This window comes from Canis lupus, chromosome 11 (genome assembly GCF_011100685.1).
Source record: "Canis lupus familiaris isolate Mischka breed German Shepherd chromosome 11, alternate assembly UU_Cfam_GSD_1.0, whole genome shotgun sequence".
Classification (NCBI taxonomy): Eukaryota; Metazoa; Chordata; class Mammalia; order Carnivora; family Canidae; genus Canis; species Canis lupus.
The window spans coordinates 38485800-38501587 of NC_049232.1; the positions used below are offsets into that span (position 1 = coordinate 38485800).

At 38.1% G+C, this 15788-nt stretch overlaps 1 protein-coding gene across 1 annotated transcript in view; it reads left to right on the forward strand.

Annotated features, from left to right (window-relative positions):
* Positions 1 to 15788, forward strand: part of ADAMTSL1 (ADAMTS like 1) — a 380207-nt gene that overhangs the window by 53435 nt on the left and 310984 nt on the right. The window contains 1 exon segment of the mRNA XM_038552482.1: positions 2181 to 2226. Within this exon segment, the coding sequence (XP_038408410.1) occupies positions 2181 to 2226 (46 nt within the window).

The following is a 15788-nucleotide window of genomic DNA, read 5'->3' on the forward strand; positions in this document are numbered from 1 at the left end:
CATTAATTGGCATCAGCTAAGTTAGCATGAGGTATCTATATCATGATAGCAACAGCCTTGCCAATGGGACCTGGAGGACATGAAGTTCATTGGCCTTTTGCCTGGGACATTGCTAGGCTGGGCACTAACATCCACTTATCTGTGTCATTCTCTTCTTTTCTATGATTGTAATGCCTGGCCAGCCCTTCCTTTCCTTTCCCACATTCTATTGCTAATGCGTGTTATTATGTCAGACTGTTCACAGTCAAGTCTTGAGGCCTGGGACCTTTCTATCTCTTTAAGACAGTCTTGGTGTAATTATATTTTCAGATACTATTCTCTATTTGATGAAATCCTTAAGACCTAATACAAATACCATCTAGTTTTTCCTACACTGAATTATAACTCCAGGAGTGGTTTTCTTAATACCAAAGACAAAATCATATTCATTCTTCTTTGTATTTCCAGAAGAAAGTGCATAGCCTAGCACATAATAAAAGCTCAATGGATATTTGCAGAACAAACAGGGAAATTAGGAAGTAGTAAATCATCATGATTATGAGTGTAAGCTCTGAAGCTGGATTGCCTGACTTCATAGCTCATCTCTACTACTTAATACTTATGGGATTTTGGCAAGTTACTTAACATCCCTAAGTTGTAGTTTTCTCATCTATAAAACAGGTATAATAATGGTACCCTATCTCCCAGGGTTCTTGAAAAGATTATTTTATTTTATTTTATTTTATTTTATTTTATTTTATTCTATTTATTTTTAAAGATTTTATTTATTCATGAGACTGGTGGGTGGGGAGGGAGAGAGAGAGAGAATGAGAGAGAGAGAGAGGCAGAGACACAGGCAGAGGAAGAAGCAGGCTCCATGCAGGGAGTCTGACTGGGACTTGATCCTGGGTCTCCAGGATCATGCTTTGGGCTGAAGGTGGCGCTAAACCGCTGAACTACCCAGGCTGCCCGAGTTTTCTAAGATTAAATAAATTAATACATATAACAAACCTAGAAATGTACCTGGGATTTCATAACTATTAGTTATATATAACCATTCTCTCAGCATTTTAGGTTATATTTTTACTTGTTTTGTAAAAAGTATGACTTATTTTGCAAATAGCAAAGTACTGCTGTCCTTGTTTTAAGTGTCATCATTGAATATTTAATCAAGAATTGTTTTTGTTCACAAAAATTCAGTAAAATGGAAACTCCCATGTAGTGCTGATGGGAGTATGGAACGGTACAACTTTTATGGAATGCAATTTGGCAATATTTATCAAAAGCCTTATAAAAGTTCATTCCCTTTAGTCCAGTAATTCCCCTTCTAGAAATTTATCTATCCTACAGCCACAGTCAGAAACTTGGATAAAACATATACACGGACATAGTTTATCACACTATCATTTATCATGCCCCTAATTGGAAATTACTTAAATGACAAGTCATGGAAGAATAATTATACAAATTATGTTACCTTATTTAATGGAATAGTATGTAGCTCTCAAAGCTATGTCTTTAAAGTTATTTAAGAGTATGGGAAAATGCTTCCAAAAATTTTAAGTGGAAAAAAAAAACCCAAACTACAAAATGGTATAGGTGATGTGATTTCCTTCACACGGAGAAGAAATCAATAAAACCAAAATAGTAGTGATTATCCTTAAATGACACAACTATAGGGGATTTTGTTTATATAATCTTTCTTTCCCAAAACTGCTACAATGAGCATGTATTTTAAAAATAAAAATAATTTATGTGTTTTCATGGTATTAAGTGTATCATTTTAAGACATGTTGAATAGTAAGTCTCATTTTTACCATATTCCAGATCTACATTTTTTTCAGTGAAATATCTCTTCAGGTTTTATACTAGAAATAATTAGGAAGACTCACTTTCAGAAAACCTTGACTTACTTACTTGGTTAAATAAGCACCAACTGTAAGTGCTTATTGTAAAAAAATTTTGAAGCAAAACGAAGGTTAGGTTTCAGCCCTCATGGAAAAATCAGTTTGCATGTACAACTTCTTGAGATCTGCTGTTTAGTGTTTGATAGGAACTTCTCTAAGAACATTGTTACTCAGAAGAAAAGGAAAGAAACACTTGTACATTAGAATTAAGAGAAAATTGCTTTTATAAGCAAATCGTTTCAATTTTGAGCCTTTCACAGGTAGTAATGAGTTTGTTTCTCCTTTGTCATGTAGGAGCTGTGAGGGAAGAAATATCCGATATAGAACATGCAGTAATGTGGTAAGTATTGTGTTCCTGTGACTGTGATCATGTATTTTTTAAACAACTGAATAATGCTAAGCAGTTTTATGTATCCTGAACAAGAAATTAATTACTGTTTCGGTAAGAGTTATTTATCTCACACTATAGTGATTATGCAACCTTAAAAAAATAGATATTTTTAATATTCCTTAATATAAACTTTCAATGAGTTGGCCAGATTTCAACTAACTAGACTATTTCAAAACAGGGACTCTACTTCTTTTCTGCTTTCTGACTTTTCACATCTAAGTCCCTTGAGAACCAAGAAGAGGAATGATAAAAGGGAAACCACTGGGGTCTTGTGAAATAGATATTAATCAAACTCAGATTTGACAAATTCATTCATTCATTCAACAAATACTGTTCAGTGCCAACTATGTGTGAGGCATTACACTAGTCCAAGGAATAATAACATGTGGTCACTGTCTGGAAACATGTGTGATAAAGTAAGATGCAGAGAGAGAAGATAGATGTGCAAATAACCACATTCTAGCACAAAGTATGACAAATGCTATAAGAAAAGTATAAAATTCTTTGTGGGTTAAAAGTGGAGAGGCATCTGAAGGCTCTTCAAGGAAAAATGATCTGAGGTGGGGCTTAGAGGACCGAGAGGGCTGTGACATGATCCACAGTGAGTGTGAGGGGGTGACAGCCAGTCCAAGTAAAGGGGACGCAATGGGCAACTTTGGATGAGGAAAATGTTCAAGGTGTGCTCTGTGTACAAATTTGGATAGGATTGTGCCTGGCAGTATGGAAGAAAATAATTGAAAGATATTCTGAGGTTACAACTTGAACAGATTTGAATGTTAGTCTTCCAAACTGATATTAATTCAGTGAATAATGGGGGATCACTAGAGGCTTTGGAGCAAGAGAATGATATTATTTCACTTCAGGCAGATGAATTCTGTAACGATATGAAGGACACTCCAGAACAGGAAATGAGTGGGGAGCAAGATACAAACAGGGCTTACACCAGAAGGAAATAGGTACCTGACAGATAAAAATTAAGGTCACTTTGCAAGACTTCACAAGTAATTTAAATTAGAATGATGAGTTGAAGTGAGAATAAAGGAAACAGAGAGGTGTATACATATTTAGAGCCCTTGGGCTGGCCCATCCTCTGTTAGAGGAGCTCTTTTCTCCTCTATGGGATTCACATTTTCCTCATTCCATTCAGCTCAGCTACCAGCTCCTCAGAGGAGTTTCCTCGACCACCTTATCTGATGTGCTTGTCCCACTGCCCAGTCCCACCATCTCTCACAGCAATTAGTCTGCCTCCTTTACAGTACTTTGACTTTCTTTGTAGAACTAATCTCTACCAAAGTTTATATTCTTTGATTACTTGCTTGTTTTCTGTTTCCACACTCTAGAATGTGAACTCCATGAGGATAGGAGCCTCATGCCTCATGTTCGCCCCTTTATCCCCCATGCCTGGAAATGTTGACTTGCACATATTAAGCACACAATAGAAATTTGCTGAATTAAAATGGACACTCGGGCCTCTGGAAGAATGGTGGATACCATTATCAAAACCAGGAGCGTTGGTAGGAGGTTTGGGAGAGGAAAATGACCAATTTGACGTAAGAACACTAAAGAGTTTGACTTGCAGGCCAGTATAGGTGGTATATTCAACTATTGCAATGGGGATTTGGTCTTAGGAAAGCGATCAAGGCATAAGCCACAGAAAAACACAAATAAGATGTATAACATTTGAAGATTTAGAAATAGTTCCTTAGGTAGAGCATGTAGAATCCTAACCAGAGAGAAGCGCAGAACCTCAGTGAATGTCTGTATTCAGACAGAAAGAGAACAGGAGGGCAGCCGGGTGGCTCAGCGTTTTAGCGCCACCTTCAGCCCAGAGCGTGATCCTGGAGACCTGGGATCGCATCCCACATAGGGCTCCCTCCCTGCATGGAGCCTGCTTCTCCCTCTGCCTGTGTCTCTGCCTCTCTCTCTCTCAATCTCATGAACAAATAAATAAAATCTTAAAAATAAAAGAGAGAACACGAGAGAGGCAGGTAAACCACACAAGGCATCATGAGAGAAGTAGCAGAAGACATAAGAATTTCTAAAGGTGTTCAGTAGGATGAATGTTGCCTAGAGGTTGAACACCAAAAAAAAGGGCTGCTGGGGCAACTGTTTCTATAGTGTACTAGGGACAAAATCAAGATCACAGGAGGTAAAAAAAAAAAAAAAGTATCAATGAGAACATGGAGTTAATGGGTATAAGCTATTCTTATGAAACATTAACAGAGCATTAACAGACTCCATCATCGGGGGAATCACATAGAGGTAGGTGGGTAGTTGGTTTGTTTGTACTGAGGAGACCTTGAGAGATAAGTTGATCTAAAAAGGAGAGATTGATGACATGAGGAGGTCAAGGGATACTTGAAGTCCCAGGCCCCAAAGGAGACAGCAGGTGACAAGAAGAGGAATCTTGGTGGGACACCTGGATGGCTCAGTGGTTGAGCATCTGCTTTTGGCTCAGATCATGATCCCAGGGTCCTGTGATCCAGTCCCACATCAGACTCCCCATGGGTAACCTGCTTCTCCCTCTTCCTATGTCTCTGCCTTTCTCTCTGTGTCTCTCATGAATAAATAAATTATATATATATATATATATATATATATATATATATATATATATATATATATTTAAGTGAAGGAGGTGAGTTGAACCCGAAGTAGTCAGCATGAAGACCTACAACAGCTACTGGGGGAATCAAGTGGAAGCCAGCAAAGCAAAATAAAAAAATTGTTGGATGGCAAAGAGGCGGTTCAGCTGAGGCCAAAAAGCTTGATCTGACAGCAAACAAGATCAGAAGGGCATAAGGACTTAGGCCGGTGGTACCGTGATGCACTGGGGCAGGTATAGAGATGACCCACAACTAGAGTACAGATGAGATGGGCTGAGAGAAACCAAGATGAATGAAAAGTATAAATATTTTTAACGTACAACCAAGGAGAGTGCCAGCAACTAGAAGTTATGATCATTGGGAGTCAGAGTAATGGTTTGGTGGAAAATTTTGCCTAGTTCATTTCTGTATTTTCACTGAGGACACTAGGTGCCACACGGTTCAATTGCTGTTTGGTTAAAAGAATCAAATCTGTAGTTCTTGAATTTTTAAAAAATGGTCCTGACAGAGTTTGTTTTAGAAATGGTATAAAAAATGTTTATAAAAAATGTTTAATGGAAATATACTTTAGCTCATTGATTTTCTTTACTATCCCTTTTAATTTAGTGATATCTTATATATCAGTTCTTTTCTTAACTACCATGATGTTATTTAAAAATCTTCATAATGTCCATTCTAGTCCTTTATAGCCTTTAAAAGAGTGGAAAGGGTCCAAACTCTCCTAAGTAGATGAATGCCTAAAGCATCATGAGCAGATGTCTGCCTACCCTTTCCTTAAAGCTCTTCAGAAACAGCCCACAAAAAAAAAAAAAAAAGAAAAGAAAAGAAAAAAGAAAAAGAAAAAAAGAAACAGCCCACAATTTCTTTGCTATCATTATGAGCACTTTTGTGGACAGATGTAGGCTAAGACTCTGACCTAATTTTATTTTAAACCCATAGCGTTACATGAGCCAACTCTTTACAGCTTGTACAATCAAACTGACCCTGAGTTTTTTATGAGAATCTAAAGTCTTCAAATCATTTGAAGATTTTTTTTTTCTGGCTTTTGGCCACGACAGAAGCAACATTGCCAAAAAAATAAACGAAAAATCTCATAAGAAAGAATCTTTTCATAATCACATTACAATTTCTCAAACTATGAAGTTCAGGGCAATTCAGTTGTTAAATATTCCCCTTTTAAATACTTGTTTTGGAAAAACTCAAGGATCTCTTTTCACCTAAGCCTCCAGGGTCAGCCCTTAATCTTTGACAGCTTCTTGGGGCTCTTCTGAACCACTTCTCCAAAGATACACCCTCTTTTTCTATTCTTTGTAAATGCTGCCTCTGACATTTCTTTGGGTTCTTATAATCTGAGGCTGAGGAGGAGAAAGCATCTCCTCACTTTTCTAGTTTTTTTGCATTGCCTGAAAAATCAGTTCACTTCCTTTTACAGTTTTCTTGTTCATCACTCTACAGACAGGGTGTGTCAGTACCCATGACGTTTCCCTAGTTCTCATAATCATGCTACCTTCTTTTCTTTTTTTAAAAGATTTTATTTACTTATATGAGAGAGAGAGCAAACAAGTAGGGGCCTGGGGTGGGGGGCAAAGGGAGAGGGAAAAGCAGATTCCCCATTGAGCAGAGAGCCTGATGCGGAGCTCCATCTGAGGACCCTGAGTTTGTGACCTGAGAGGAAGGCAGACATTTAACCAACTAAGCACCCCCAGGCTACCTTCTTCTACTGTCTCTAGCTGTTCCAAGTAGACTATTTCCTTTTCTAAGGACAAAGTGCATCCAACACTTTGGATTTCACAGTCCCTGCTCTTGTCTAGAAAAGTGGCAGGGGCCTCTTTCTGGAAGGAAAGACTAAGGCTACTAATGGGAAAAACTATAGGTGTCAATTAGCAAACCACTCAAGTGGGTCACTTAGGTCTCAGGTCTTCCCTGGGGCCCTCAAAAAGGTTTCCTTAGGTCACATCTTCATGTTTATTCAAATTAGATCTCAAATCTGAGACCCTTGATCTCAACTAGGCATTTTAAATTGACTTTCAATGTGTTTAGACTAATATCACATGACTTATAAACTGTTTCTTTGTCACCATCCTTAATCTTTACCAGAGTTGATGTTTAGGAGACAGAGACCATACTGAGCAACATAAGAGCCAAGGTGCCTGTGGTAGCTGATGGTGCTCTTAACTTCTTTATTAAGGTTTTATTGCTTCACTGTCACACTTTACTATTCTTTAAAAAAAAAAAAAATCTATGAGACTAAAATTGGTTGGAAAGCCACATTTCTAAGCCAGCTTCTCTGAGACACTGGTAGGTCATTTTATGAGGCATGGTACCAGGTATGGTCTGGAAAAAGAGGTACTCACCCCGTGCTGAGGAATGTGAACTTACCCCCAAGTGTTATTCTGCAAGGGGAATTCATAGCCTCTGAGTAAGGGTGATGGGCATTGTTGGCAAGAGGACCAGAAGGCTGACAGGAAGGGGGTTGCTCACCCCTTCTGTGAATTTCTCTTCTAGGCCCAGAGCCAGTTAGTCTGAGACTGAAATACATGAAAGGAAGTGGAGTTTTCTTAACCTCAAGTAATAAGTTTCTTACCTGAGAAAGAAATTCTGAGGGAAAGAATGTTGATTTCTTCTTAATAAATGTTCAAAACCCTCCCCTTACTCCAGGGGGGCTTCCAGAGGGTTCCCTGGGCATCCAGAGTGGTCCTCTGCTAGGCTGACTAGACTCGGTAGCACCGGACCTACGAATGGTATTTCCTGCTGGATTCATTCATGATTCCCTTCTTAATGACCCATCCAGCTGAAAAGCAGGAATTTTTCCTATAATCTTCCTTGAGAAAGAGAGCACTCTCATTTTAAACTCTGACAGCACATGTCTCTTCCAAGTAACTGTATTAGGTCTCCAATTGTAAGTTAATATAACAAAATTGGGGCCAGCCTCTCCTGTGCTTACGCATGTGCATTTAGCCTGGTAATGGCAGTCTCTGAGAGGCCATCAAGATGTGTGGCTAGGAGGTGAGAGTGATTTAAAGGACACACTTCATTTTTCAGCCCTGTGGACACAAAGGATTAAAAACAGTAATCTCTAAGTACGGCAGCCACTTAGTAGTTATGTGCTTTTGAAACAAAATTCGTTCATCTGTGTTCTTACCTATAAAAATACCCTCCATATATATATCCAAAGAATGTTTGTTAATACAATGTTTATGGTAGTTTAAAAATTGGAAACAAATGGAAGGGGGCTGGTTAAATAAACTGTGGTATGTCCACACCATGGAGACTATATAGTCACTAAGAAGAGTAAGTCAAGGGGCACCTGGCTGGCTCGGTGATTGAGCGTCTGCCTTTGGTTCAGGTCATAATTCTGGGGTCCTGGGATCAAGTTCTGCATTGGGCTCCCTGCAGGGAGCCTGCTTCTCCCTCTGCCTATGTCTCTGCTTCTCTCTCTGTGTCTCTCATGAATAAATAAAATCTTAAAAAAAAATAATAAGCCTCTTATGTATGTATAAGCCTGTCAAGCTTCTCTGAGACATATGAAGTGTAAAAGAAGCAGATTGCGGAGTAATATCTTTAATATGATCTCAGTCAGTTTTTAAAATCCCCAAATTGGGTACGTCTGGGTGTGTGACATACCACGAAGTCTTGAAGGGCACATATCAAACTGATCACAGTGAGTATGTTATGCAGAGAGAGATTTTGAGTAATTTAAGAAGGACTTTCTTTTCTTTACTCTATATACTTTTGTAGTACTTCAGATTTTTTTCAACAAACATAGATTCTCCTCTTACAGGTATAAATTTAAAAATATAAAAAAGAAAATAAGGTTAGGGCAAAATATTTTGAAAGCCATTGGATATACATTTATTTTTGAAACATTGGGAGGAGGAAACACCTCACAGAGTTTTTCTGAGGACGGGGAAGCATCTAAAAAGCAGTGAGCATGGTGCCTGACTCAGCAATGTTGGCTCTGCCTTCCCTCAGTCCTTCTCTTCAACTCCTCCTTCCTGTGGCAAAGTACTCTTTCCAGGAGAATACACTATTTATAAAAAGTGAAAATTAGATCACTTTAAATTCCTGAAGGTCGGCCTGTGTGGAGCCATGGAGAACTTTTCTTGATTTTTTTTTTTTGCCAAATAAACAGGTTCCAGGTACTCTGGAACAAGAATATTAGTCCTCATCTCTGGCCTAACTGCAGGCTTATAATGCCCCTTCTTTTAGGTGAAGTATAGGAAAACAGACCTCCTTTAAAAAAAAAAAAAAGATTTATTTATTTATTTTAGAGAGGAGAGCAAGGGGGGAGAAGGAATGAAAAATTCACTGCTCTGTGGAAGGGGAGGAGCAGACAGAGAGGGAGAATCTTCAGCAGACTCCCTACTGAGCAGGGAGCACAACACGATGCTCGATCTCAGGACCCTGAGATCAGGACCGGAGCCAAAATCAGGAGTCTAATGCTTAACCCACTGAGCCACCCAGGCGTCCCAGAAAACAGACTTTCTATGCAGTGCCCACTCCCTAGGCTGGACAGTTATGTCTCTGGCAGCTATAAAGCTTGGCTCTTCTTTGGCCAGACAAATGTTTGGTTGGAATTGCTATATATTCTCAGGAACATATCTCAGGGGACCAATCAATACCCCCCCCTAACAAGTCTAACTTACCACAGAGCTAGAATGAATGTAGAATGGCAACTTAACTACTTGTAGGGCTTTGTGGTTTGTGTGTGTGTGTGTGTGTGTTTTCCCTTTCAGTATTGAGAGTCAACTACTGCTGAAACAAAGGGATGTTCTGTAGGGAATGCATTTTCAGGAACATCTTGATTTTCTTTACTTGGACCATAATTCTTTCTATGTATGCTGAAATTAGTAACAAAGGAAAATAATTTTTAAGGGGCAAGAAGTGATAAGTGACTTGTATTATTTCTCTGAAGACAGAGTCCCTGTCTGACCTCTGTTAGCACCAATGCTAACCAAGCTTTGACCGTCCTGCAAATGAATTAATTTCTAAGTGCAAGTATACAGCATGCCATGTGGATAACTCGTGGTTGATTTTGGTTCAAAACACATCATTTCTCTTTCAATAGTTAAACACTAAGCATTTAGAATAAATGGTTGAAAATATCTGCAGCAATTACTCCAGGGGAAAAAAAAGCCCTCATATTTTATGACTAACTGTTTTATCATTTGTGGCATAAAGAAATAAACATTTTTTTAATGATTCACAGATTCCTTCATTTGGTGGATCTGGTGGATATAGATCTCTCTGCAGTGCTTGCTGCCAGGCAGCTAGCCAAGTTTTTTTGGATTTTTCCTCCCCTGTGGATTGGGCCCTTCTGCTTTTCTTCTCCCCTAGGCCTTCTTTTGACTGCTGCACACATTTCTTTTCTTTTTAATGCTTTTTCTGACATGTCTTTATTGGACCCCTCCGAAGTCTCTCTACTTTTCCTTTCTCCTTAATGTGTTCTCTTAATGTGTTTCTTATCCTCTGCCTCAACTTTTTACTCTCTGGGAGGGGTGTGATAGGAACATGACTCCATGGAGAGAACACGGCTGGGCAGTTCTGCTGTTGCTCACTTTGTGGTTGGGCAAGCTCTTTGGACTTCTCACAGCCTCAGTTTTCTCAATCATGAAGTGGAAATAAGAGGCATGTTCGCTTCCTTTACAAAAATCCATGCAATGATGTAAATACATGGAAGACACGCAATGAATTTTCATTCCTTCTGCCACCTTATATGGCAAAGATGATGGTGAGTGATGGTCTGCCAAAAGAGCTAAATTCCCCAGCGGAGGATGATTTAGCCCTTGTTCCTAACTCAAGATAACGTAAAGAACTCCAAATCGTTGGGGAAAACACAAAAGGATATATATTGTTATGACTGATTTCTACTTATTGGCATCCTTCTGGTATATTTAAAGGCCATAGGGGATTTACCCACCTAAGTTGGTCGTCGTTAGTCTATTCTAAGCCAGCGACATCCCATGGAGACTGTCAGAAGGAGCATTGACAATACTTGTGAATAGCCTTTTAGTGACAGGAGCTGGACTCCCTGAAGTCATGTGTTCTAGTTCACACATATGATGCTAAATGATAAGAACACAGAGTGTCTCACATAACAGATATGTTTTTTTCCTATGGATTGATAGCTACATGTCAAGCAACTGCTTTCTTAAGGCTGTTGGTATGAACAGGAATGCCTACTTTGGTCAACCCAGAATTTGTTTCCTTCAATATCATCATGATCATTTGTCATATTGAGGAAAGAGGTCAGCTAGACCTTTTGCAGGTATGTGACTTGTTATTCATGGTAAAGTACTAGCTTGATAGATTTTTGAAAGGAAGAAAAATCCTTCATTGATTCACCTGATGCTGGGGACTGAAGGATTGTCTATCATTTTCCTACTGTTGGGATTTATCCGACCAGAAAAGCTGATATGAGTCCCTTTCCCGGCAAGCTCCATAACCACTGGCAAAGATCTTTCTCCTCTATGTGCTGGCATCTCTTTTGAAAATGACTAGAACAGGGCAGCCCCGGTAGCGCAGCGGTTTGGTGCTGCCTACAGCCTGGGGTGTGATCCTGGAGACCAGGGATCGAGTCCCGCATCGGGCTCCCTGCATTATAAAAGCCAAAAAAAAAAAAAAAAAAAAAAAAAAAAGAAAAGAAAATGACTAGAACACTGATCATACACCTCAAAGGATCCCAGCCAAGTCATAGATCTACAGAAGATTAGAATTAGAAAGGAATGTGTTCGTTTTGGATATCTGCCAGGTACCAGGCCTAGTGCTAGTGACTAATTCATTTAATTCTCACACCATCTTGAAAAGTATTACCCTGATTTTCAAGATAAAGAAATTTGAAATTTAAAAAAGATAAAATACTTTATCTAGTGATGCTGCTAGGTTTGTATAATGCTGAAAACCATGCTTATCTCAGCATAATGCAAGAAGGTAAATCAATGATCTAGAGTGACTCGGTTAGCAAATAACAAAACTAAAATACAGAAAGGTTAAGGTTCAAACATTTTCACAACATATGCTTTTTTTTTTTTTAGCAAAAGAGATACTCAAATAAGTTTACTGTAGCAATTATAGTTCTTCTAAGCTAGAAGCATATGAACTGTTGAGAATTTTAAATGAGCAAATCAAATGCAAGAGAAAAGGCAAATCTAAGTATCCTTACTGAAAACAACCCAAATTCCCTCTTCTTTTAGCTTCTCCTCCTGTCAAGAGGATATAAATTTACTGAGTCAATATTTCTCAAAACCTACTCTCTCAAGTCCTAGTTTCTGAATTACACAAAATGTATGCTGGCCTCTGGTGACCCAGATAGAAGCTCAAAGCAGGGATTTGACAGTGACTTTGAAAGATATTACTACTGCAGTTCTTCCCTTGGCAAAGAGCCTCATGGAATGAAACTAAACAAGCTGCCATGCATAGGTTGCTAACGTGCAAATACTTGTCTGTGTTCAGCCTGCTTTCCATGAGACTAGAAATGATAAGCAGCATCAAGTCTTCCAATTAACACCAAGATGTGTTGAAACTCAGGCAACATAAATTCTTACACTCTTTCCTCTGAGAAATCACTCACAGACCTTTGCGCTAAGCCTTCTGAGCTAAGGCCATTATTTAATTAGTCAATCCACTTTCCGACTGTATTGCATTTCTAGGAATCTTTTCTTCATATGTTTTTCTCTGCATTTTAAACATCCCTTTTCTTTTCAAAGGAAATTGTGAAATTTAAAGAGGATATCTTGGAGGTTTGGCTATATTTTTTCTTTATAATCTTACAATGAGCAAAGCTACACATGGCTCCTAGGATACATTTAGTTGAGGCTTCAAATTCTGTTCAAAGTCTTGAGTGAAATATGGTCATCACAGAAGGAAGGGCAAGGGAAGCATTATGTGTCTTTGCGTTCACATCGTTGTCAAACAAATGTGCTTCAGAGCTCATTCAACAACAATGTCCTATAATGTGCCATTGTCCTTTGCCCAAGCAATATATTCATTACCAAAACTCCTGCCCTCCCCAAACTGAAGATTTTATTTTTTTAAAGATTTTATTTACTTCTTCATGAGAGACACAGAGAGAGGGAGAAGCAGAGACATTGGCAGAGGGAGAAGCAGGCTCCATGCAGGGACCCCAATGTAGGACTCGATCCTGGGACTCCAGGATCATGCTCTGAGCCAAAGGCAAATGTTCAACCACTGAACCACCCAAGTATCCCCCTAAACCAAAGATTTTAAATCATATATCACCATATTTCACAAAGTGGAATTTATAACTTTTTAATTTTTCTTTTTCTTCCTCAAAATACTGCTAGGAAATATTTACTTTGAATGGTTATAGATCCTGAAATGCAACTTGGACAAACCTCTTGATCCTTAGGACTGGATTTGGAAACAATTTTCAGACGACTTTCTGTGGAGCCACCTTGACCTCATTGTTGGGTGGTGAAGGCTAAGCAGCCAGGTTTCTATGAACATCATCCCTAAGGCATCTTACTTGCTCTTACTTGCTTTATTGATTAGCATCTTACATAAGATTCTTGGAGGGGATGAGTGAAAATAGCTCTGCCACAAAATAAGAGTATGAAACCCCCTGCTTCATAATATCCCTCCTAAGAGATCTTCAAGCTTCTGCTTATTTCTAGAGAAGAAATGTATCCATCTTATATATATTTGTGTACAAAGCTAATTGCCAAAAGAGTTTCTTATAAACTGATATATACTTTCCTATGAGTTTCATTCAACTTCAGTTATTAACTCTGTACATGGCATTATGCTAAGGAGCACATGACAACAAAAAGATTTGTATATGACAGTGTATTCTCAAATGTTTTAGTGAAATTGGAGGCAGGAAGACAAGAAGACAAAAATACAGATATTTACAATCCATGCAGAATAAAATGTGAAAGAAAAATGTAGGGAAACAGCTAAGAGAATTTCAGATCAAGCTATTATTCCCTCTGTTTCCAAACAAGTAACAATGTCAGATAAATTATAAAATGATAAAACCAATGACATAGCCAAGTTCAAAAGCAAGATTAAGATGTCCGTGGACCAAAAGTGGAACATACATGCAAGATGGTGAGCAGTGCTGATGCCACAGGCTTTTGGGCTTCATAATTAGAAATAAGCAAAGATTAGCCCTAGCTCAACTCCTATGGGATAACCAGGACTAAATTTACTTGTACAGGAGAAGGAGCACCTAAGCCAGGTAGAGAACCTCATGTCTGAAGCCTGGATGGCCCCTTTTGTGGACAAAAGCTCAACTTTGGTTTGGTTTTAAAGAATGACATTTTGCCTGGGATGAGAGCTTTATCTGAAACAGTAGATCTAGAGAGGCCAGTGGACATCATGGACTTAAACTACCAAAGGACACTTTGGCTCTCTGACTGGATTTGCAATTTTCTCATTATGGATTAAAACTCAAAATTCCAGCAGAACAATCTGCTTCTGAACTGGGAGCTGTATGAACCACATGGAGATAATAAAAAAACTTAAAAACAAACAAACAAACAACCTTTTAAAGCAGACAAAGAAAAGAGGAAAAAAAGAAAAGCAAAATATTTCCCCTAAAAATAAGTCTACAAATATTTCAAATTTCAAAATTTCAGAAAATTCCAAAACACATTAGATAACTATATCAAGAAAGTCAACAAAATTAATATTCCCTCCCAATAAAAGTTGACAAATGTAACAGTTTGACAAAGACTTTAAAATTGATAGAGCCGATCCTTATTATTTGTGGATTCCAATAATCATGAATTCACCGTTTCTTTAAAAGTTTATCCCTGGTCATTTGCAGACATGTGCAGAGTGGCAAAAAATTTCGGTTTTCCAGCCAGCACATTCCCAGCTGAGGTGGTGCCTTCTTGTTTCAGCCCTCATACTATAAACAAGTGTCCTTTTCACAGTCTACGTAATGCAAATTTTTTACATTTTTGTGCTTTTTAATGATGATTTTTAAAATGACCCCCAAGCATAGTGCTGAAGTGCTGGTATTTCTAAGCATAAGAGGGCTGTGATGTGCCTTATGGAGAAAATGTGTTACATAAGCTTTGTTCAGGCAGGAGTTATAATGCTCTTGGCTAGGAGTTCAATGTTAATGAATCAATAGATATTAAATAAGGTGTCTTTAAACAGAAACATACATATAACAAGATTATGTATTGGTTGGTTGGCCAAAATGTGACCAAAGATTCATTGGAACTGTGAGCAATGATAGTATTTTCTAATTCAGTGTTTATGTTGACTTGATAGAAAATAACACCATGAATAATGAGAATTGACTGTGTGTGTTTAAAAGGAGCACATTAAAAAAAATAACTATTGAAAATAAACAGGAAATGAAAGGGAAAATCAGGTAAAAATGAAATAATAGATTGATGAACAAAGAAACTAACTATTAGAAATTTTACAATAAAAGAATATTGTAATTGAAATAAAAATCTCAGTAGATGACATAAATTCCCTACTGGACACAAAGAGATAACTAGTGAATTTGAAGGTAACAGTTAGAAACTTACCCAAAATACAGCTCAAAATTCCAGATACCTGATATGATAAGAGATATAGAACAGATAAAATATTCACTCTCTATGTACATGTAATAGGAGTCTCCAAAGAAGAGAATGGGGGATATGACATTTCAAATATTCCAGAAAGGAAATTTTGAGGACAAGAGTCCTCAGACTTGAATTGTGATGTAAGTGCTGAAGAGAAAAAATAAAATACACACCTACACATGTCATAGTCCAACATCAGAAGAATAGTCCGACATGAAAGGAAAGGGGAAAATATTGAAAGCTATCAGAGAAACAGATCACCCATAAAGGGATGAAAATTAGACTAATGGCAGAAACTTCTCCAGCACATGGAGTCCAAAATATAATGAGTTAATATCTTCAAAGTGCTAATGGA